The sequence below is a fragment of the Argopecten irradians genome, chromosome 6, assembly GCF_041381155.1.
Source record: "Argopecten irradians isolate NY chromosome 6, Ai_NY, whole genome shotgun sequence".
Lineage (NCBI taxonomy): Eukaryota > Metazoa > Mollusca > Bivalvia > Pectinida > Pectinidae > Argopecten > Argopecten irradians.
Window position 1 is genome coordinate 31959365 of NC_091139.1, and position 23463 is coordinate 31982827.

The 23463-nt window shown below is 35.5% G+C and overlaps 1 protein-coding gene across 2 annotated transcripts; it reads left to right on the forward strand.

The window, feature by feature from the left end:
* The first annotated feature begins 252 nt into the window (after nt 1-252).
* Nucleotides 253-23057, forward strand: LOC138325658 (protein DEK-like). 2 transcript variants are annotated; one of them, XM_069271462.1, is made up of 12 exons: nt 253-351; nt 3807-3975; nt 5779-5934; nt 7704-7783; nt 9037-9131; nt 10083-10228; nt 11294-11556; nt 11860-11977; nt 12582-12664; nt 14816-14899; nt 18296-18364; nt 20765-23057. In XM_069271462.1, exons 1-12 carry the CDS (start codon nt 307-309, stop codon nt 20774-20776), a joined length of 1320 nt encoding a protein of 439 aa, XP_069127563.1. In that variant the 5' UTR covers nt 253-306; the 3' UTR covers nt 20777-23057. The 2 variants fall into 2 exon arrangements, with proteins under 2 accessions (XP_069127563.1, XP_069127564.1); XM_069271463.1 differs by lacking the exon at nt 253-351 and adding an exon at nt 366-497.
* Nucleotides 23058-23463: the final 406 nt, after the last annotated feature.

The following is a 23463-nucleotide window of genomic DNA, read 5'->3' on the forward strand; positions in this document are numbered from 1 at the left end:
AGAATAAGATCACTTGAAATGAAACAATGATAAATTCAGCAATTTTGTTTACAATTGTTTTGTATACAAATTGAAAACATGCGTAAAAATTCCCGGGAAATCTAGATCTTTGCAATGCTTAGTTTTTTTCGGAACTCTTTTAGAGCTATGATAGCAATATTTGAAAAATCTGAGAGATACGAACGTATATGATATTTCAGCCAATTACGGAGAGCTATGGATTTAGGCGATTTTTTCTATTGCGTCGTTTGATTGGTCGATCTACCGGGTGCGCTTTACCGCCATTTTGAAAATTTAAAACCTACCATGTCGGACACAGAAGAAAGAGGGGATTCACCTGTTTCCAAAGAGGTATATGATCAAACAATGAACGTCATTTGCCATACAGATCAATTTTCACAGTGGAAGACGTTCCAGTGTCAAGTGGACAATCAACTGGGTTTTTTTGCACCAAGGATGTGAATGATGGTCGAAATAATGAATCCAAGTAAAACCATGTAAACAGTGAAATCCTTTTTAACCCGCACATTGTATCAGAACACATTACATACATTTGAGCTTAGATAATATGAATTTAAGCCAGGCAAAGCCCCAGAAGAGCGCAGCTACATGTAAAAGATTATAACATCATAACTTTATATTGACTATATTTTTCTACGAGATTAACAATAAAATCTTTCACTGACATGCACATACTATCGATAGTTAGAAAGAATTCAAAATAATCCTAATGGAATAGTTCAATATACTTCAATCTTGTTTTTATCAGATGCAGGTGCTATCAAAAATATGCGCGAATCTGTGCTGTCATTTTTGGCGTCAGGTTTTGTGACGTCACTGCTGAGGTGCCGTGCGCTTGAGAACATACACAGTATATATTGGACCAGTACATTTATTGCGTTGTTCTTGTAAATGTGTAAATTAAAACTACTTACAGTAATTTTGAAACATATACTGATAACACATTTAGTCTAGTACAGAAATTTCAAATCTTGTAGCGCTGATAACGAGAATTAAAACATGGCTGCCTACATGGAGGCGCGAGACTTTTCCCGCGGGACACAGTTTCAAAGTCCAAGGGGTACTGGAATGTATTGGAATCTATATGCTCACTCTTGTGTTATGGTTAGTAGAGCTTTGCGGTCTTTGGCCGAGCAGAGAGCTGCGCTCTACACACGAAAGAGCTCTTAACTTGCACAATTAATGTTATTTGTATTTTTTAATTTCCATTTTTCCATTCATACCTGGAACCTGTTATGCACCCAGAGTAATTTTCTTAAAGTTCAAGTAATCTTTTTCTTTCAATGAATATTTTACGCTGCAGGAGATTACATTTTTCCTGACTGCAGTTTTGGACATCATTACTGTAAGTCGTGGTCGCTTAAACCCTTTATAACAACATCGCCAAAATAAACACGTTCGCAAAAGTGAAATGAAAAATATTTTTGCATCATGTTGAAGGATAATGTGATATCTTATTAATACTTTGATATCTTATTAATACTTTAAGTTGTGATAATAGAATTTATCTTATTTTATTGAAAGATACATCTACAAATACCGTTGTGATTTTACCAGTTTCGAATATTGAAAATTAGGTCAACAAAAAACAGTGATCGAACTGATTCAAACAAGCTACTAAGCTCTATATCGATGTTACTATGTTGCATTTTAAATATTTGTTATTTATTTCAATAAATAATGTGAAATATTTTAAGACAAAAATAATTTGTCACCAGAGAAGCTGTTATTCGAATTTCCTCAAAGTTGAATTCATGTCCAAAGGTGTCGTCTGCTAAGAGTGGTTTTGTTGAACAAATGTTGTGCCTACTTTGGGTTTTTTTTTTTTTTTGTAATATTTAACGTCCTTTTAACCTATACAGTCATTTAGATATTGTTTTCATGAAATGTGTGGCATAAACAAGTAAGTATTCAAGAGTTATCCCCCCCCCTATTCGGAACTCATAAATCTGTTAAAAAATGACAAAATAGCCCTGTTGTCTTCGGCTGGATATACAGTGTAATTCCTGACATTGGAAAATAATGTTGGTGTTATTACAGAGTTATGGCATATTTTTACTAAATCCATTCACATTTAGTCTAGTTTGGTTGATTGAACAACTTCAAGCAAAAATAGATATGGAAACCTATTCGGAACTGGCCAAACAACTGTATTATTCACCAATCGGAGTATGGATTTGTTAATAAAATTAGATGACATTGCTTAAAAACTAACTAATTTTACTTTTCCCAAATATTTTCACGAATCACTTTTATTTAACTATGAAACATAACCCAAATAAAAAAAAATTAAGGTTTTTTTTCATGTCAGAAAATGTTTGAATAGATCCAATACTTTGAGAAAAGTTGCATCAAGTTCTTAAGTAACAAACGTTTCTACTTCACAAATTTCAATAAATTGTACTTTATCTTGTATTGCTGAGTATCGTAGGGAATTTCACGATACGATACGTATTGCATTATTGTTTTGTGATACATGAGGTATCGCGATACATAATACAAAAATTCAAGCAAGTGTTTATTTTGTATTTTAATATTACTGACAAGTTTAACATTGTCTTTGATTAACTTGAGTTTTTTATCTGACAACTTGAACAATCTAAATTAAAACATGCGCCCTGTGTATTTCATGGTACCTGCGTAAATGAGTGGTCAGGCATGTTTGTGGTATTACCGCAGTAGGTCAACGTCTGTTTACATATTTTACTAACACTGTGTTTCCGGGCCTTTGTGAATCCAAAATGTTTCCATACTTGACTTTTGAAAGACACTGGGGTGTCAAAGAAAGATGGTTACTTCTGTGCCCTCTTTTGGCTGTAAATCTCTCAGCTGGGCAGTCATTTTATTTGTAAGGGGAGGTAATTCAGAAATTATAGGGCGCACACTACTATTGCTAGACATATCGCGATACAGTCTAACTGGCGATATGATCGTATCGTGAAATTTCAGGTCGATTATATCGATGTATCAATGAATCGTTACAGCCCTATTATCTTGGCACATATCAGTCTGTGACGTTAACTTTTTTCTCTGCTAGTCCTTTGGACGAGTAAACCCCAAGATTTTACTAGTCCGGCTATTTAAACACTAGTCCAAAATAAAAATACAGCTGTTTTGCTTCAGCACCTCGGTCATTATCAGTTTACGATTTTTGACCCAAAGTACAGTCTGAATGTGTACGATTGTTCATGAATGTTAATTTTAACAAAATGATGCATCTGAACTGAAATAATCAAGTACAGAATGCACTCAAAATGTGTTGAAAATACAATGGACAACTGCAGATATAAAATTTTATAACGTTTTTAATTGTGCGGGATATATATATTACATAACAAGTCACATCTGAACCTGGTCAATGGTTCCGAGCCATATAAAATTCCTGCTTCTCTCATGGACTTCTGGGTTGTGACTGGCGTTTTAATACAAATGTCCCGAAAGTAGAGATAGTATAATGTGAATAATCCATATGCGAAATTGTGTTGTCAAGAAAATATAGCAATACAGATGTATCACGATTAATCGTTACATACTTACTGTAAAGGAATCTTATTTCTAGAGGGGAAGTTTCAGATAGAGGGGAGTTCATTCCTTTTGGGGGAAACTACCCATAAACGATTGTAAATGACAGCTAAATTGATTCCTGTAAATTAATTTATATTGGTTGATGTTGCATTTTATTCTCTATCAAAGAGTGGACACTGCTCAGCTGGTTGATTTCGCTGTTGTTTTGGTGATTATACTTGATAACAAAAATGTCTTCACTATATTTTTTTTGTTAACAGGAAGATGAAAAAATGGAAACAGATGGCAATATAGATGGGAATGATGGTAAATCTGATGAACCGTCCCCTACAAAATCAGAATCCTCAACTTCTGCTATAAATGAGTCCATGAGTCCAACAAAAAAAGAAGAGGATGGTGAAGAAGAAAGTGATGATGATGAACCACAGCGTAAGATGCTTTTATCTTTTCAACATGAAAGAAAATGATGGTAAACTACTAAACCATAGTAAGGATAAAAATATATGCTAAGCAAGAAGAGCTTTCACTTTTTGTTTGGAGACCCATACATTTAAGATACTGTGTGAAAATTTTATGGACTGAATTGCTTTTTAACAGATTAATTGTAAGTTTAGTGTAGTTAAAAATTGTTTTCTCTGTTCTTTTTTAAAGGGACAATTCGCTCTAAGAGTACATTAAAACTTGCACATATTTCGGAAACAAACCAGTTCTAATGGAAATTAGATTAGTTGGTTTTACTGTGATATGTCAGAAAAGCTCACTGCAGTCAAGTGTATGTGAAATGTTCAATCGCCATTACACATAGCCTTGTATGCCGAACCCTGACCCTTGCCTGTGTAGTAAAGCATTTTTTGTCTAGAACTACTCAAATCGCTCTTACAGTTGTGTTAACATTATTAGATGCATGTTCTTGTCTAAAAATAATTTCATCAACTCCTCAGTTGTTATATATTGCATTTGTTTAACGTGCGTGACTTTGACTCGGTAAGGGAACAGCGTACATGTTGTATCTGCTTATTCGTATTGATCAACGATCTGGAATTTAAATGGTATGAATCAAAATACTCAACAATGTAGTGGAATGTGTCACTATTTCTTGTCGTATGTTTCATAAGGAATGTAGATCAATACATTAATGTCATATTTTGCTTCGTGGTTATGTAACGAATTAGCCTTACTGAATTGTCCCTTTAAATGATATACCATATTTTCTCTAATAAGGGTGCGAGTAAATGGTGGATGGGGGCGCCGTTATTTGAGACCATTTCTAGATGTTTTTTGTGAAACAGACTATAGTCATCTTGCTTTATGTTTCATATTTTTCTGAAATAATATATTTATGAAGAAGTCTATGCAAGTGTAGCAGGTTTTAACTGTACACATACATAATGATTACAGTTGTCTCTAGCTTGGCACTAGGGGGAATTTCCCTTTAGCTTAGTCGGTAGAACGGCAGACCAGTAAGTCCAGGTTCACAGGTTCGAGTCCGGCTGGCGGCACACTACTCTCGCCCTGTTAGACACCAGAAGTATTTAACATTGTTTAAATGTGTCTGTTTCACAGAATTTTTGCATTTCATGCTAGTCTATTTGTTTACCACGTGTACACAAAATGGCGGTTGGTGCTTTCGATTGCTACTTTTGTTTTGTGGCAGATGTGAAATACCTACAAAAGCACACAATAAAATGCTTAGAAATGATAACATTCCTGTTATTTAGGAATCTTTTATCATAAATATACAGTAAGTATTCATAAAACCTGCGTAGACATCGTTTAAAATGTTGTTGCAAGTTAGTCTTCTCCACACACTTGTGTGGGACATTCAATTGACACGTTTTGTTTTAAACATGGCGTTCTTGCTGTTTATAAGTGGAACCACTTGGGAAAGCTGTCCTAAGTTGTCCAATGCAATAGATTTAGTGCTAATACAAGATGATCAGATGTTAAGAATCAGACTGATGTGAAACAGTATTTTATTAGCATCTGCAAAGACAAATGGTCACAATCTGACACAAAGATTGTATGAAATTAGTTGATTTTTTTTTTTAGTAAAAAACGTGGGGGGCTCTCTTATAAGAGGAGGCAATCTTCATAGGGAAAATATATGGTATGCATAAATGATAAGCATAAGTCAGTAGATAGATAATTTTTAATTTAAGATCATTGACTTTGTTGATATAACTATTTAGTTTATATGTAATAATACAGCTGTTAATTAATTTTGTTTTGTAGTTGGACTTCTAGAGCGACCTGTTGTTATAGAATCCGGAAAGAGACAGAAGAAAAAGGTAGAACGATTAGATACATCCATGAGCAGGAGTGATGAAAAGAAGAAGAAACCGATTGAGTTTGATGGGTCAGGGTTGAAACTTGGAGAATGTCCAAGAAGTAGGTACTCCTGTAATTTTGCGCATATAATGTACACCCGCATATAGTGTGCAGGTACGTTTTTCAAAATCAATTCTTGTTATCGCTATTTCTCAGAAAGTACTGAAGGGATCATTCTCAAATTTCATATGTAGGTTTCCCTTAGTTGTACATATTACATTTTGGGACTGATCCGTCTACAAGATGACTGCCAGGCAGCCATCTTGGATTTTTATTGTTAAAGTTTGTTACCGCTATTTCTCAGAAAGGACTGAAGGAATCATTCTCAAATTTTATACACTTGATATGTATGTTCCCCTACGGCCATAGTTTTGTGTTTTGGGACCAATTGGTCAACAAGATGACCACCACGTGGCCATCTTGGAATTTAGAAGTGGAAGTTTGATACACTCTTAAACAACAAAATAAAACAGTTCGTATTGTTCATCAGTGCTTAAAACAACCTTCTGGGCATTATAATTAACCAGCGAGAGCAAGTTTGACACAATTAAAACTGCTAGCGGCAGGCCTACCTAGCTTGTTAATTGTGACACTATGATGGGGATATTCATTCTTAATAATGTTTGTAGCCCACCATCATCAGATGATGGGCTATTCAAATCACCTTTCGTCCTTGGTCAGTCCGTCCTTCCGTTAACAATTCTTGTTACCACTATTTCTCAGAAAGTACTGAAGGTATCCGTCTCAAATTTCACATGCAGGTTCTTGTGTATATTGTGTATTAGGACTGATCGATGAACAAGATGGCCGATAGGACACCATCTTGGATTTTGACAATTGAAGTTTGTTAACGCTATTTCTCAGAAAGTACTGAAGGGATTTGTCTCAAATTTCACATGCAGATTCCCCTCAGTCCCTAATTGTGAATATTGTATTTTAGGACGGATTGGTGAACAAGATGGCCGACAGGACGTCATCTTGGATTTTGATAATTGAAGTTTGTTACCGCTATTTCTCAGAAAGTACTGAAGGGATCTGTCTCAAATTTCATGTGCAGGTTCCCCTAAGATTCTAGTTGTGCATATTTTATTTTGGGACAGATCGGTTAAAAAGGTGGCCAACAGGCCACCATTGGATTTTGATAATTGAAGTTTGTTACCTTAGATGTGTATATTGCATTTCCGGATTTAATTGAAGTTTGTTATTGTTATCTCAGCAAGTATTCATTTAGGATCTTTCTCAGATTTCGTTTGTACCGTATTTTCTGGACAATAAACCACACCAGGTTTTGTACACGTTTAAAACGCACTGTTATATAAGCCGCACCCAAAAGTTAGGCCCATGCACCCCACGTAACCATCGGTGTATACGATCGATCTCTATTGAAGTACGGTAATGCTTATCGATCGTTTAGAATCAAGAAGACTGTCTGTAAACTTGTACTGTAAATAAAAAACAAATAAAACTCATTATGATCTAAATATCTTAAGCACAATGGACTTGGTCATGTTTCTGTTCCGGATGGAACACAGATAAGCCGCACTGGTGTATAAGCTGCACTCCCGATTTCCAGGGGAAAAAGTCGTGGCTTATACTCCGGAAAATACGGTAGTAATATGTAGTGAAAGTTTGAAGAGCAGAGAAAAGATCCCTCTTTCCATTGTTGGATGTAGATTATTCTTTGGTAGGTGCCAAGATCCCTCTGGGAATCTCTTGTATATGTGGTGACAGCATTAGTAAGAAAGATCTGATGACAGAAGTCATCTAAAATTGACTGAACAGTTTTCATTTCTTTTAAGAAAATGTGTAATCTTTTGTTGTTTTATCAGTTGAATTCTACATACAGAAGAATCACTCTGAAGATATGAAAGGACTGTATAGATTTTTGTTTGGAGTACGCAGTGCAAGTGTAAGTGAAGATTTGTTGTTTTTCTATGCTATTTGTCCAATATAAAGTAGTTAGTTCTTGGTGGTTATAAACACTTTACATCTTCTGAGGTATAATTGTAGTTGCCAAGATGTTGCTGTTGGACATTAGGCCATCCTCTAAGCATTAAACTATCTTTCTTTAGCATCTCAGGTCTATGTAGATGCCAGAGCTTTACAGATAATCTTCATAATGCGTGCTAGCATTTTTTTTGTGTTCCAAAAATAGAATATGATAGTGTATTTTTATCATTTTTGGGGTATGTATTCCCCATGGTTTTCTGACGTTTTATATAACCAATTATTGTGATGAAACCATCAATAAACTTCTGAAAACCATATCTAAGCATACAGAACAACTTATTTAAGGTTCATGTCCCTTTTAATTGCTACTAGTCATAGAGTTCTGCATGGATTTTAACCAAATTTTGTGAAAAATATCCTTAGGGGAAGGGGAACAGAGTTTGTATCAATTTTGGCTCTGATCCATGGGGCAGGGTCCAATAGGAGAAATAGAGGTAATAAATCCTTCAAATCACTACTAGTTCTAGAGTTATGTATGAATTGTAATTAAATTTGGCCAGAAACATCCTTGGGGGAAGGATAACAATTTGTATAGTTCTGGCTCTGACCCCTGGGAACAGAAAGAGGTAAATATTCAAACTCCTTCATAAAGAAAGCATGATGCTGTGTTCAGAACATTACTGGCATTATAGACCAGATGAATGATACAGACCCTATGGATCTCTTGTTTCCAGTTGATAGCACATATCTTAAATGTGTACATGTTATGTAACATGATTGAGTAATTTACCCGCGGGTTCTGACTTCATGTTCACAAACCTAATAGATAGCATGTAGATGTATTGATCTTTCTATATAAACATGTAAATACGTAAGTTATTGTGTGTTAGATTTTGTGCGTTTCATGCCAAACGCCAAATAAGCCAAAATATGACCACATATCAAGGGTTTCAATATCAGGCGGTACCCGGTACTTTTTGCCAGTTAAACCTGGCTGTGGTACCGCTTGATTTTGGCTAAATTACATTAGATAGCATACAGATGGTATAGAAAAGTACCCCCTTAAATTGCAATCGTATTGCCTATCCTGAAAGATAATGAAACCCCTGACATATAAATATCCCAATTTACGGTAATACATAACCTGTATTGGTGTGCAAACCATTTCAATCTAAAAACATAAAATGTTCTTAATCAAATTCTCTTTTTTAGAGCACAGCTGTGAAGAAACATCTTCGTAACTTTAATGGGTTTAACTTTGAAAAGGATGACAAAGAGTATGAAAAGAAAATGGCCTCACTGGTAAGGTAAGTCCAGACTTTCACATGCTCAAGGTCAGTGTCCCAAATTAACACCTAAGCATATGCAAGGTTGCTGAATTGATATGGGCCTGGAAAAAAAGGTAACATTATGAATTGGTCAATCAGTATTTCTGTCTACCTTAAGATTATCAGACTTCATTCCTTGATGGATTCTCACTGAACTTCACATTATATGTAAAGAAAAGTAATAAGTTTATATCAAGGTCATTATTAGTATTTATTACTATTATTTACATTGTCATTTTTCTAGCTGTTTTATTTCTTTAAGAATTACCACTAAAACTGCTCATATGCAGGGAGAATAAAAAAAAAGATAAGTTTCAGATAATGTTATGATCACTTTTTCTGCTGTAATAAAAGATAAGTTACAGATAATGTTATGATCACTTTTTCTGCTGTAATAAAAGTATTAGATATTATAGAGTACCGATATTGACCGCCATATTCTACTATTGCTTAAGTACAGATTTGTATTTATACATCCGGTTACAAACTTGACCAATGCATTTGGACAAGTTGATTCCTTGGAAGTGATCTCTAACTTTCAGGAAACCTTTCTCAACTCAGAAAATCATTGCATCATGAATGTTTGAAACTTGATTATGTTCAAGTTTCATGGTTGTCCAGTGTAAATCTTCAGTGTTTTCTTCTAATTTATTTCCTAAATCACTGCATTATAAGAAGTTTTGTGGATATGCAAGGTAGGAGTCCTAAATCACTGCATTATAAGAAGTTTTGTGGATATGCAAGGTAGGAGTATTTCTTAAGTTATATCCAGTCGGCTTGTTGGTTTATGTTGAGTCATGTGATACTTTTCTAGATAACTTTCTTTTACTTATATCAATATGGTTTATTGAAGATCTTGACCAGATTCTTGAACTATGCTGTTACCCTTTTTCAAAGGTAATATTTGATAGGTGCTGTTTTATTTTGTAGATATACCATGGCAGCGTTAAAACAGATTTGTATGATATTGGATCTAGAGAGGAAAGGCACAAAAGAACAAATTATGGAAAGAATAATGATGTTCTGTCTGTCACCAAAAGATTCTGGCAAGAAAGTTCCAAAGCCAAAAAGAAAAAGTAAGATTTTGTTTCTGACAGAGAGTAGTGAATTAAAGCGAATGCTCACAACACATTCTGTATTTGACCCAATAAGCATTAATAGCTTGATTTAGGATTATTAAAATCAGGTTTACTTCAAGAATTCATTGCATGTGATTTGTGTGTAAATTTAAAAGTCATAATATGTATATACACTTGCAGATCAATAAACCCCAGTTTCCATTGTTTATTAGGTTCATGATGACCTATTGTCATCATGCACAGTCCGTCGTCGTGCGCCGTGCATAAACCTCTCATTCAAACGACTTCTTCTCAATAACCGAAAAACTCAGGTTACTGATATTGGGCCTGCAGCATGCTGGGATGAAGGGTTACCAAGTTTGTTCAAATGAATGATCTTGACCTTCATTCAAGGTCACAGAGGTCAAATAGGCTAAAATCCTTTAAACAACTTCTTGTGAAACACTAAGAGGTATATAGACCTAATATTGGGCCCATAACATGCTTGGATGAAGGGCTACCAAGTTTGTTCAAATGAATAACCTTGACCTTTATTCAAGGTCATGGGGTCAAATAGGTTTAAATCTTTTAATGACTTCTTGAGAATAACTAGGAGACCTAGAGATCTGATATTGGGCCTATGGCATGCTGGGATGAAGGGCTACCAGGTTTGTTCAAATAAATCATCTTTCCTTTCATTCAAGGTCACAGGGGTCAAATAGGTTAAAATTTTAAAACGACTTTGTTGTATTGTGCCAATAGGCAGATGACCGTTAAGGCCCACGGGCCTGTTGTATTTGAAGTCTGGCCCATGAAAGGATATTTAGTTTTCTGTTTTGGTAGAATTCTGGACAGAAAAATCTCACAGATCTACAGACAGTACGTTGCCATTGTGGTCCTCAACCGCATCATCCAAATGTTGGTATGGTGATCGCTAGGCTTTGAGTAATTCTACCAGACTAAAAATAATCTGACATTATAAAACCAATATAAAAGCTGAAAACTTAACAATTTTGCTCTATATATAGTATCGATTCTAGAATTGAAGAAATTGTCAAATATTTGATCATTTTTTACCAATAGGGGGACAAAAAGCAAAGAAGGAAAAAGGTGTGAGACAAAAACGAGCAACGAAAAAAGAAATGGAAGAAAGGAGAAAAAATGCCAAAAAAACAAAAGATGATGATGATGATGATGTAAAAGATGAAGATGATGATGATGATGATGACGATGAAAATGAGAGTGGGGACAATAGTGATCAGGAAGAAGGGGATAAAGAATCAGAAAAATCAGAAAATGAAAAAGAATCTGAGGAGGAGAAAGAGGAGGAGGAAGAAGAGGAGGAGGTAAAGACAGACATTAACATTTTAAAGTTTGTGTTATCATTGGATGAAATTCACTGGTGTATTTACAATACAGGAGTTTATATTGGCTAATTATTATCTTAAGTGGGACAGTTTATATAAAAAACTAGATTTATACATATAATGGGATAAGTTATGATGTTCAATAATAGGGAGATAAGTTTAGCTGTTTATGTTTCCAAATATTTTTAATTGATATTTATTCCCCCATATTACCTGATAACAAAGGGCGTTCTTTTTTTAAGCATTAAATGATGAAAAGTGTGTTTGACTTCGATTTTTCAGGCTCCAAAGAAGAAGAAAAGAAAAATTGAAACACCAAAGAAAAAATCCCCAAAAGAAAATAAACCCAAGAAACCTGCCAAGAAAGAAACAAAAAAGCCAAAGGTTATGCCTAAAAAAGGTATCGAATCTCAACACTCTTGTGTCATCTTTGAAGGCCCACTACATTTCCGAAACAGCTTTTAATTTATTATATATATATGTGAATGTAAAATGAGTGATGATTTTGTAGACATTATTAGCTTACTGTTACTACTATATATATCATTAGTTCCTGAACAATCTAATACACAATAATAATTTTCATAACGCAAATTGTCATATATTTCCCGCTGTCGTTAACTATCACTATGCCACAAGGCTTGGATTTACGTAGGGAATTCTGAATTTGTTTGATTTCTAGCTTCATTTTAGACTGTCGATACAGATGTTTTGATGTTATAATCGATTATTGGAAGTTAACATTTAATTTTTGTATCGGAAACGTTCTGGGCTTTTAATTGTTGAGCAACATAAATTTACATTATTTAGAAAAAAAATGTCATTTATCATAATAATTTGGCATTAAATATCATTTTACTGGGTTTTTTTTTTTAGGTCACCTGAGATGAAGTCTTATAGGCGAAGTTGACTGTAATTTTATTCATATAAGTGATTGTGCAAGTTCTATTTCAGTTGATGTTAACATTTTATCTACATGAATAAATCCTTTTTTTATTTCTTAGTGGCAGCTCCAGTTGTATCGGATTCAGATGACAGTGAAACAGATGAACCACTTGAAAAGAAAGGGAAGCCAACCCCGCCAACAGTATGTATTCCATAGAAGTAGACAGCTTGTGTTTGATACCAAATGACAACGGTTTGGGGTGTGAAACTAGCTGCTAGTCTCTCACCTCTGTGACACCAGCTCTAGGGGTGTTGTTGACAGTACATGGAATTTCCCCATTAGTAGCTTTTCATCTCTTCTGCAACGAAAAGTCCCGAGAGCAAGATCATGGTGTTACTTTCATTTAAAAGGGACAAATTAGTCTAAAACTACATTAAAATTTGCACATATTTTAGAAACAAACCAGTTGTAATAGAAATTAGATTTGTTGGTTTTATTGTGATATACCAGAAAAGCCCATTGTAGTGAAATGTATGTGAAATGTTCAAACTCGCTTACTGTCCGCCATTACACATTGTGGTCAGATGTCTTGTATGCTAAACTCTGGCCATTGCCAGTATAGAATTTTTTGTCAGGTCATCAACTCCTCAGTGGTTAGGCCAAAAAAAATTAATTGTTAGTTTCTCAGGCCACTTTTTTTAAAAAGTCAGTGCGGGTGGCGGGAATATTTTTTATTTTTTATTTTTTCTGAAAACAAATGCGGCAGATAACATTTTATTTTTTTCTCACTTGAAGGACATGAAAATCAATGAAAACACGTGTAGAAAATGTAAATTCTTACTCAGTCTTTAAGAACAGCTTTTAGATATCTCAATCGTCACTCTATCCAAAGAAAACCAGTTGAAAATACATAATCTTGGGAGGAAACATTCTTTTTTGAGCAAATGCTGACATCAGCAGCCATTTTTTACCGGAAATGAAAGGTGCATACTAAAATTGGAGCCAATTTCCGGGTGCGTTTTCGAATGGAAATTTCGGGCGAGTTCGAATGGAAATTTGGGGTGCGTTTGATGCGGCGGTCTCGATTTTAATTTTTAAGTTATGGCGCATAAATATGTTAGTGCGGGGGGTAAATGTCGATGCGACGGGGCCTGAGAAACTAAGAATTAATTTTTTTTGGCCTTATGTATTGTATTTGTTTAATGTGTGCGATTTTGGCTCGGGTATGGGTACAGCACACATGTTGTACCTGCTCAATAGTTTTGATCAATGATTTGGAATTTCAAGATATTTATCAAAATACTTAACAATATCATAAAATTTGTTAATATTTCTTGTTATATGTATTATAAGTAATGTAGAAAAATATATTTATGTCATATTTTGCTTCATAGTCCCTTTAAAGTTTCGCCTCTAAATCTATTTCTGTAAAATCATCTGACCTATCTGAACCAAACTTGAAAAAAACCAGCTTCAACAACTTAACACATTTAAATTCTGCATTATTTAACCCTTGATATAGAATACAGAGGCTGTGAAACTTGGGTATACTGAACCACACAGGCTTAAGTTTATATCTAATCCTCAATAATAATTGATTCATTCAAATTGCCTTTTGTCCTTGGTCCGTCCGTCCGTTCATCCGTAAACAATTCTTGTTACCGCTTTTTCTCAGAAAGTACTAAAGGGATCTTTTTCAAACTTGTTATGTAGGTTCTCCTAGGGCCCTAGTTGTGCATATTGCATTTTAGGACTGATCAGTCAACAAGATAGTCGCCAGGCAGTCTTTTTGGATTTTTGATAGTTAAAGCTTGTTACTGCTATTTCTCAGAAAGTACTGAAGGGATATCTCTCAAATTTCATATGTAGGTTCCCCTAGGGCCCTAGTTGTGCATATTGCATTTTGTAAGTGATCGGTCAACAAGAAGTTTGTTACCGCTGTTTCTCAGAAAGTATTGAAGCGATCTGTCTCAAATTTTTGTTTGAAAAGCAGGGTAAAGATCCCTCTTTCCATTGTCAGACATAGATCATTCTTTGGTGGGCACCAAGATCCATCTGGGATCTCTTGTTGATAAAATTGTTCAATTAGTGATTTAAATTCATGTCTGTTATGTATTGAAAAAACAAATTCTATCATATGTGAAATTACCAAAGCTGTCTTAACTAATTCAGCCCTGAAAGACTATACTACTATAAAAGACTATAACCTCAAAGATTATTCCAGTCCATTACGACATTTTAGGGATGAAATTCACTGAATGAGTGAAAACAGGATGTAAAAATACGTGAACCTGTTGATGGCTTATAGACTTAGAATGTGTTGATTGATTTCTTGATAATCCTTTGTTTTAGAATGACGACCTAAAGACAGTGATAAAGAAAATTCTAGACAAAGCTAACCTTGAAGAAGTCACAATGAAAGTAGTTATTAAACAGGTAAGTAAATATGTATCAGAGACCCATTTATCATAGTGATTGAACTGCTGAAAACTTTAAATGTTGAGCGAAAGAGAATTCTTTGTTGTAAAATTTCCATCTTATCATAATGTATACAATCAAATCTCATTTCATTTTAAAGTTGTCAGCTGGACACAATTTCATTCATGTTCCTTGGCATTTAGGAATTCCTCAACTTAATTGTCCTGCAGGTAGGGTGTTAGAATTGTACCTGTTGTAATAATGATACATTTGAAGAGGAAAGCATGATAAAAGTTAAAGAAAGTTTCTTAATTCAAGATTTTTTCCTTTAACTTCTGTCATGCTTTTATCCTTGGTTCTAAATTATCAGTAATTCAAATATCTCTTTAGTTCAAAATGTTAAAGATAGCTAGGATTATAGGATAGGTAATGTTATCGTGGCTTATGGAACAGAGTGATTAAGTCAGACAGGACAGAGTGTCGGAAAAGTTAGGTCAGCCATGATGAGGGCATGTATAGATTTTGTGAAATTCCTATCAAAGAGGAACAAAGGCTTGTGGAAACCGCGATGAACGACATATAACCCTGTAAAATAATTACCAGTGGAAAATTGGAGTATATAAATTTTCCTAAAAGTTAAGGCATGTTGATAAAACTGGGGCCAGGAATAAGTTTTTTCGAGAGAGCTTTTAAGTTTGATATAAAATTATGCTTATATTTTAGGACCAACAAAACTCTTCAAATTAAACATGGTTCTAGTTAGGTCATCTGACCCGAATCAGAATAATGTCATGTTTCGTCCGTCGTCGTGCGCCGTTCGCCATGCGTTAACTTTTCACATTTTGAACTTCTTCTCAAGTTCTATTGGTGCGATTTGGCTGAAACTTGCATGAAACAATCCTGACATGGTCCCAACAAAGTGTTGTTATTTTTTGGGTCAATCCGAAATCCAAGATGGCCGCCACAGCCGCCATCTTGAAAACACATTTTGAACTTCTTCTCAAGTTCTATCAGTGCGATTTGGCTGATACTTGCATGAAATGATCCTGACATGGTCCTGACAAAGTGTTGTTATCTTTCAGATTGATCAGAAATCCAAGATGGCTGCCACAGCCGCCATCTTGAAAACACATTTTGAACTTCGTCTGAAGTTCTACAAGTGCAATTTAGCTGAAACCTGCATGAAATGATCCTGACATGGTCCTGACAAAGTGTTGTTATTTTTTGGGTCAATCCGAAATCCAAGATGGCCGCCACAGCCACATTTTGAACTTCTTCTCAAGTTCTACCAGTGCGATTTAACTGAAACTTGCATAAAATGATCCTGACATGGTCCTGACAAAGTGTTGCTATTTTTCGGGTCGATCTGAAATCCAAGATGGCCGCAACAGCCGCCATCTGGAAAACACATTTTGAACTTCATCTTAAGTTCTACAAGTACGATTTAGCTGCAACTTACATGAAATGATCCTGACATGGTCCCAACAAAGTGTTAGTATTTTTTAAGTCGATTCTGAAATCCAAGATGGCCGCCACAGCCGCCATCATTAAAACACATTTTGAACTTCTTCTCAAGTTCTACAAATGCGATTTAGGTGAAACTTGCATGAAATGTTCCAGACATGGTCCCGACGAAGTGTTGCTATTTTTCGGGCTGATCCGAAATTCAAAATGGCCGCCACACACCATCTTGAAAACACATTTTGAACTTCTTCTTAAAGTTCTACTGGTGCAATTTAGCTGAAACTTGCATGAAAGGATCCTGACATGGTAAAACAAAGTGTTGTAATTTTTCGGGTTGATCCGAAATCCAAGATGGCCGCCATCTTGAAAACACATTTTGAACTTCTTCTCAAGTTCTTCTGGTGCGATTTAGCTGAAACTTGCATGAAATGATTCTTACATGGTCCGGACAAAGTGTTGTTATTTTTTGGGTCGATCCGAAATCCAAGATGGCCGCCATCTTGAAAACATATTTTGAACTTTTTCTCAAGTTCTACCAGTGCGATTTAACTGAAACTTGCATAAAATGATCCTGACATGGTCCTGACAAAGTGTTGCTATTTTTCGGGTCGATCTGAAATCCAAGATGGCCACCACAGCCGCCATCTTGAAAACACATTTTGAACTTCATCTCAAGTTCTACAAATGCAATTTAGCCTTATCTTGCATGAAATGATCCTAACATGGTCCCGACAAAGTGTTGTTATCCCCCGCCCAACGAAGTTGGCGGGGGATATACAAATGGGTTCCGTCCGTCCGTACGAATGGTTTCCGGAGCATAACTCTAAAATCAGTAGAGATATTTCCACGAAACTTCATACACACATTGGTCTTATGGTCTAGTAGTGCCTTTTGCTATTTTTAGGTTTGCATTTTTTGCATTTTTTCCGTAACCATGGAAACATTGCTGAAATATCATATTTTTGTACCAGGTTCGTTTCCGGAGCATAACTCTAAAACCAGAAGAGATATTTCCACGAAACTTCATAGACACATTGGTCTTATGGTCTAGTAGTGCCTTTTGCTATTTTAAGGTTTTCACTTTTTGTTCTTTTTCTGTAACCATGGAAACATTGCTGAAAATGGCAGATTTTTGTGTAAGAATCGTTTCCGGAGCACAACTCTAAAACCAGCAGAGATATTTCCATGAAACTTCATAGACACATTGTTCTTATGGTCTAGTAGTGCTTTTTGCTATTTTTAGGTTTTCGCTTTTTGTGCCCCTTTCTGTAACCATAGAAACATTGCTGTAGCAGGTTCATTTCCAGAGCATAACTCTAAAACCAGCAGAGATATTTCCACGAAACTTCATAAACACATTCTTTTTATGGTCTAGTAGTACCTTTTGCTATTTTTAGGTTTTCATTTTTTGTACTTTTTCCGTTACCATGGAAACATTGTTGAAAATATCATGGTAAATGGTAAATGTTAATTTGCAAAACTCCACCCATCTTTGTGTATATAGTCTAATATAAATGTCAAGGCTCTATACCTGATTCAACAATTGCAGCCCCGCTCTACTTTAATTATACTCCATCTTTCTTCAGCTCAACTTCCTTTTTCCTGTTTTTTTTCATACACATAAGTCTCCACAATCAAACTTACTTCAGGTTTGATATCTCCATTGGCGGGGGATCTGAATGACTATGTCCTTGTTTTTAGTATTATTTTCAGTTAAAAAAATGTAAGAAGTCTAATTATACATATTAATCCAGTTCTGTGATCAAATTTAATGGACTGATTCAAATGCTGTCAGAATTTTAAAACAAGACCCGTACTTAAATTCTTTTTTTTCTTTTAATATTATGCATTCAGATTTCAGAGCAGCTAATATACATAGGAGAAGATATTAAATTATCAGAATGAAACTGGATACTGGTTTTATTGAATTTTGAATATTCTATTTTGCAGGTTTATGAAAAATATCCCAACTTTGACTTGAGTGAGAGAAAAGAGTTTATAAAGAAGACAGTAAGACAGGTATGTAATATTGATGGGATTACTGAACACTGTCTAATGTTAAGGTACGATTAAATTTAGTTGTTCGCATTTCGTAGATAACCACTTAAGGGATGTCACTCTAATTACAATTAGCCTAGTAGATCAGCTCCACAACCATACTCTACATTAAGCTTCAATACAAGATCTAACATCATCCCGTTCAGGGTCACCTCAGCATGGCTCCAGGCCTAGTATCGGAACATCTCAGGACATACTATATATAGCTAGTAGCCATTTATACTTCGGAGAGAATAAACTACATTGACTGTAATAGGTGACACTCTATTGGCTAACCATAGGGGTCATGCTGAGGTGACCAAGAACGGGTAGTTGTAAGATCTTGTATTGGAGTCTAATATAGAGTATCAAAGTGGACCGCAATTACAAGTCTAATTTAAATTCGATTAATATTGTCAGATCCTTCCTGGGCTCACGCTAACTTTCCAGTTTGCTTAGCAAAATTTGCGAAAGTGATTTTTTTCTCTGTAGCAAATAAAAGTTTCATTTAGAAAATTGTGCATTCACAGCACTTTTTAATGACAAACAATTCACTTAGAAGCACTAAATAATATTTTTATGCATCAATTAAACAGAGCACATACATTCTAATGTAAGTAATTTAGCTCCTGGTTAATAATGAAACCATACTGCGTCATGCATATTGTTCCTTTACATTCCGTCAACTTTAAAACATTTATGGTACCGTAACTGATCAACTGTTTAAGACTTGCTATGAAAGCAATGTGGCAAGTGAAGAAAACTTTCACATCTTTTGAAATGGTTTTTTTAGCTCACCTGGCCCGAAGGGCCGGTGAGCTTATGTCATGGCGCAGCGTCCGTCCGTCCGTCAACATTTCCTTTAAATCGCTACTAGTCATAGAGTTCTGCATGGATTGTAACCAAATTTGGCCACAAACATCCTTGGGAGAAGGGAAACAGAACTTGTATAAATTTTGGCTCTGACACCCTGGGGGCAGGAGGGGCGGGGCCCAATAAGGGAAATAGAGGTAAATCCTATAAATCGCTACTTGTCCTAGAGTTCTGCATGGATTGTAACCAAATTTGGCCACAAACATCCTTGGGGGAAGGGGAACAGAACTTGTATAAATTTTGCCTCTGGTCCCCCGGGGGCAGGAGTGGTGGGGCCCAATAGGGGAAATAGAGGTAAATCCTTTAAATCGCTACTAGTCATAGAGTTCTACATGGATTGTAACCAAATTTGGCCACAAACATCCTTGGGGGAAGGGGAACAGAACTTGTATAAATTTTGGCTCTGGCCCCCCCGGGGGCAGGAGGGGTGGGGCCCAATAGGGGAAATAGAGGTAAATCCTTTAAATCGCTACTAGTCATAGAGTTCTACATGGATTGTAACCAAATTTGGCCACAAACATTCTTGGTGGAAGGGGAACAAAACTTGTATAAGTTTTGGCTCTGGCCCCCTGCGGGCAGGAGGGGCGGGGCCCAATAGGGGAAATAGAGGTAAATCCTTTATATGGCTACTAGTCATAGAGTTCTGAATGGAATGTAACCAAATTTGGCCACAAACATCCTTGGGGGAAGGGGAACAGAACTTGTATAAATTTTGGCTCTGGTCCCCCGGGGGCAGGAGGGGCGGGGCCCAATAGGGGAAATAGAGGTAAATCCTATTAATCACTACTTGTCCTAGAGTTCTGCATGGATTGTAACCAAATTTGGCCACAAACATCCTTGGGGGAAGGGGAACAGAACTTGTATTAATTTTGGCTCTGACCCCCTGGGGGCAGGAGGGGCGGGGCCCAATAAGGGAAATAGAGGTAAATCCTATAAATCGCTACTTGTCCTAGAGTTCTGCATGGATTGTAACCAAATTCGGCCACAAACATCCTTGGAGGAAGGGGAACAGAACTTGGATAAATTTTGGCTCTGGCCACCCGGGGGCAGGAGGGGTGGGGCCCAATAGGGGAAATAGAGGTAAATCCTTTAAATCGCTACTAGTCATAGAGTTCTGAATGGAATGTAACCAAATTTGGCCACAAACATCCTTTGGGGAAGGGGGACAGAACTTGTATAAATTTTGGCTCTGACCCTCAGGGGGCAGGAGGGGTGGGGCCCAATAGGGGGTTTAGAGGTTAATATTAGAATTCCTTCAGAAAAGAAACAATGAACCTGTATTCAGAACATTACTTGGCATTACAAACCAGGTGAGCGATACAGGCCCTCTGGGCCTCTTGTTTGTTTTGGCAATTTAGAATGAATTTATTTTCGTTAGATAAATTCATTTGTAACGAAAATGCAAATGGGTTGCATGAGCTCATGGAGATGGAATATAAGGAGCTGTATTTATGAATGAGATTGGCAGATCAACTGTAACAATTGAAATCTGTGTTTCTTACTTTACAGTTGATCACGTGATGCAACATTCAGAAGATTACAATTCATCAAACATCCAGACAATTCTTCATCCTTGAGTAATGGCCTGAGGAAAAGGATGGCTAGCTATCTCCTCTGATAGTTCCAATCATGTCGACTGGAATCGCCCGAGGTTGCCTCTCCTCTCTCCATTCCTTTCTTGAAGTAATTCTCTCTTCAACACTTCCTCAGAGGAACTAGCTAGCCTATCATTAAGTGTGGATAGACTGTGTAAAAGGACATATATGGACTAGTTGGAAAATGATGAGCATATGTGACTCCTAATTAAATTCATATCATTCAAACTAACATATAGATTGTACTACACATAGAATTCGCCAATCATGATGTCATTTCCACTAGTGATATAATGCTTTAAAATTAAATTGTCACATTTAGCAAGAGAGTGATCGATGTGCCACATTTTGGGGATTCTATTTCTGTTTTGCATAAAATTTTTGCTTAAAGCTTTGGTTTAACAAAATATAACTCTTGACATCTATTTTACCTTAAAAGAGCATGTCTGTGGTTTCTGGATTATTCTGCTATTGAGAATCTTGGGCATCCAGTTGACCCTGAGCTTGATTCAGAATTCAAATCATCATTTCTCAGAAATCTAAAGAGTCAAAACCAAAAACAAATAGACAAGTGCTTCAAACCCAACAGTCAAATATGATTTTTGGTCTACTGGATGCACTAGAACTTGAATCTTTGTTAGCGTTATTACAAAAATTAAGTTATGAATTTTACTTAATATTGGTAGAAATTTTATCTTTTTTAATGGTTTCTTTTTCTATCAAAATCTTCTTAATTATACTGAAAACTTTCTTTACATCCACAACAGATGAATAGGTACAAGTCGTAAAGAAGTTCAACCCAACAAGTTCAATTTTTTACAACAAATGCCTGCTATTTAAGTTATTAATGATTTAATATATAGCTGATATAAGATAGAAGCTTGGGAAAAATAAAAATATCTTTAAAGTGAATAGTCGGGCAAAGAAAACCAGTCTAAATGCGTTCATTGGCCTTCCAAAAGTTCTCACATATTAATACGACGGTCAAGTTCTGCTTAGTTTCCCAGTTCTGACCATTAAAGTAAAGAAAAGTTGAAAGCATTGAAAGCGAGGCTGCGTGGAAATGTAACCACGGACATAGTTAGCCGGGTGGACGTTTTAGAATTCCCATACTTTAAATTAATTTCTTCGTACGCAGACAGATTTTGACGAGAGATTTTATTTTTCCATTTCATAAGAAATTATACTGGATACATTCACACCATTTTTACTGACTTTAGCCATCCTTGCCCGACTGTTCACTTTAAGGTCAAGCTTTAATATTATTAATCTTAATCATTTTTACTATCTAGACTGAATATTAACTTTATAAGTAAAGTGAGAGATGTTTTTTGGGAGTTAAACTTTCACTGTATTTTGGAGTTTTGAGTTTGGCATTAACTTATCTGTTTAAGATATGTAATTGGGGGTGGATATGTTGATGAAAAGATTATGGTAATACCCCACAGCAACATTTAAAGATTCTGCAATTCTGTCTTTGTATATTAGTTATCTCCCTTGCAGGAAGGTATCAATTGTGATGTTTTTATTTTGTAAGCAATACTCACGTCATTTGCTTAAAAAAATAGGACGTTGCGCTAGCAAACAGATATGTTACAATCAATACCTACCTGCAATGGCACAAGTAATAAATCTAAAATATTTAAAACGTAATAATTAGAAGAACCAAATGTGTGTTTTTGGGTATTTTGAGTTAAATGGAGATTTTTGTAAAACTACACCTGGAGAATCATATTGGAGTATTTATTATAGTCTCCACAATATTTTGATTCGTTCTTTGCAATAACTATTTATGGAACCCATTACAGAGGAAATTATTAGGGCTTAATATACCAATTTTATTTTTTATAGCATTGTCATTTTAAATATTTTCATCGTATATTGTACACGCCTGTAAATATCCATGAATATGTACAGTTTTATGTGGTTCTGTGTTTTATGTCAGAGACATGATATATAATTTAGTCTGTTTACTTGTTAGCCTTTTTAAGGTGGGTCGTAGAATAATATTCCAATTCTATGTAATTTTAAAAGCTCGTAACTTTCAGTATGAAACCGTGTCATTCAAAATCTTGGGCAGCAATTGATGTAGTCGTGTGAGTTAGTATGTGTGGACATTTATAGGTGCCACACCGCTGACAAAAAGTAATTTTATCAATAGCAAATAAGAACATGAGAATTTGTTTTTTTCCCTCAGTTGAAAAAATTACAATTAAATATTATTACAATAATTACATATTACATTAAATTACAATATTTACATTATAACACACTTGAAAAGTGAAAAATGTATTTAATTGTGTCCTGAAGATTTCCTTTGCACTCTGTACCCTTGTGGAATGAAGAACATTACGGTTTTGGAAAAAGTCTTGTTAGGCAGGAAGGAATAATTTAGGTTGCATAAGGAATAAAGTCACTGAGAGTGAAACGGGTTTAACTGTATGGAATCACATGTGCCAAAACCAATATAGCACATTTATTTCACATAACTGAAAATGACAAATGTCCAGATAAATACTATTGATATCACTCTGTCAGCGGTAAAGCATCTCTAACATTTACTTATTATATCACATTGGTCTCCCATTATTTGTCTCGTTATGTTAAGAACAG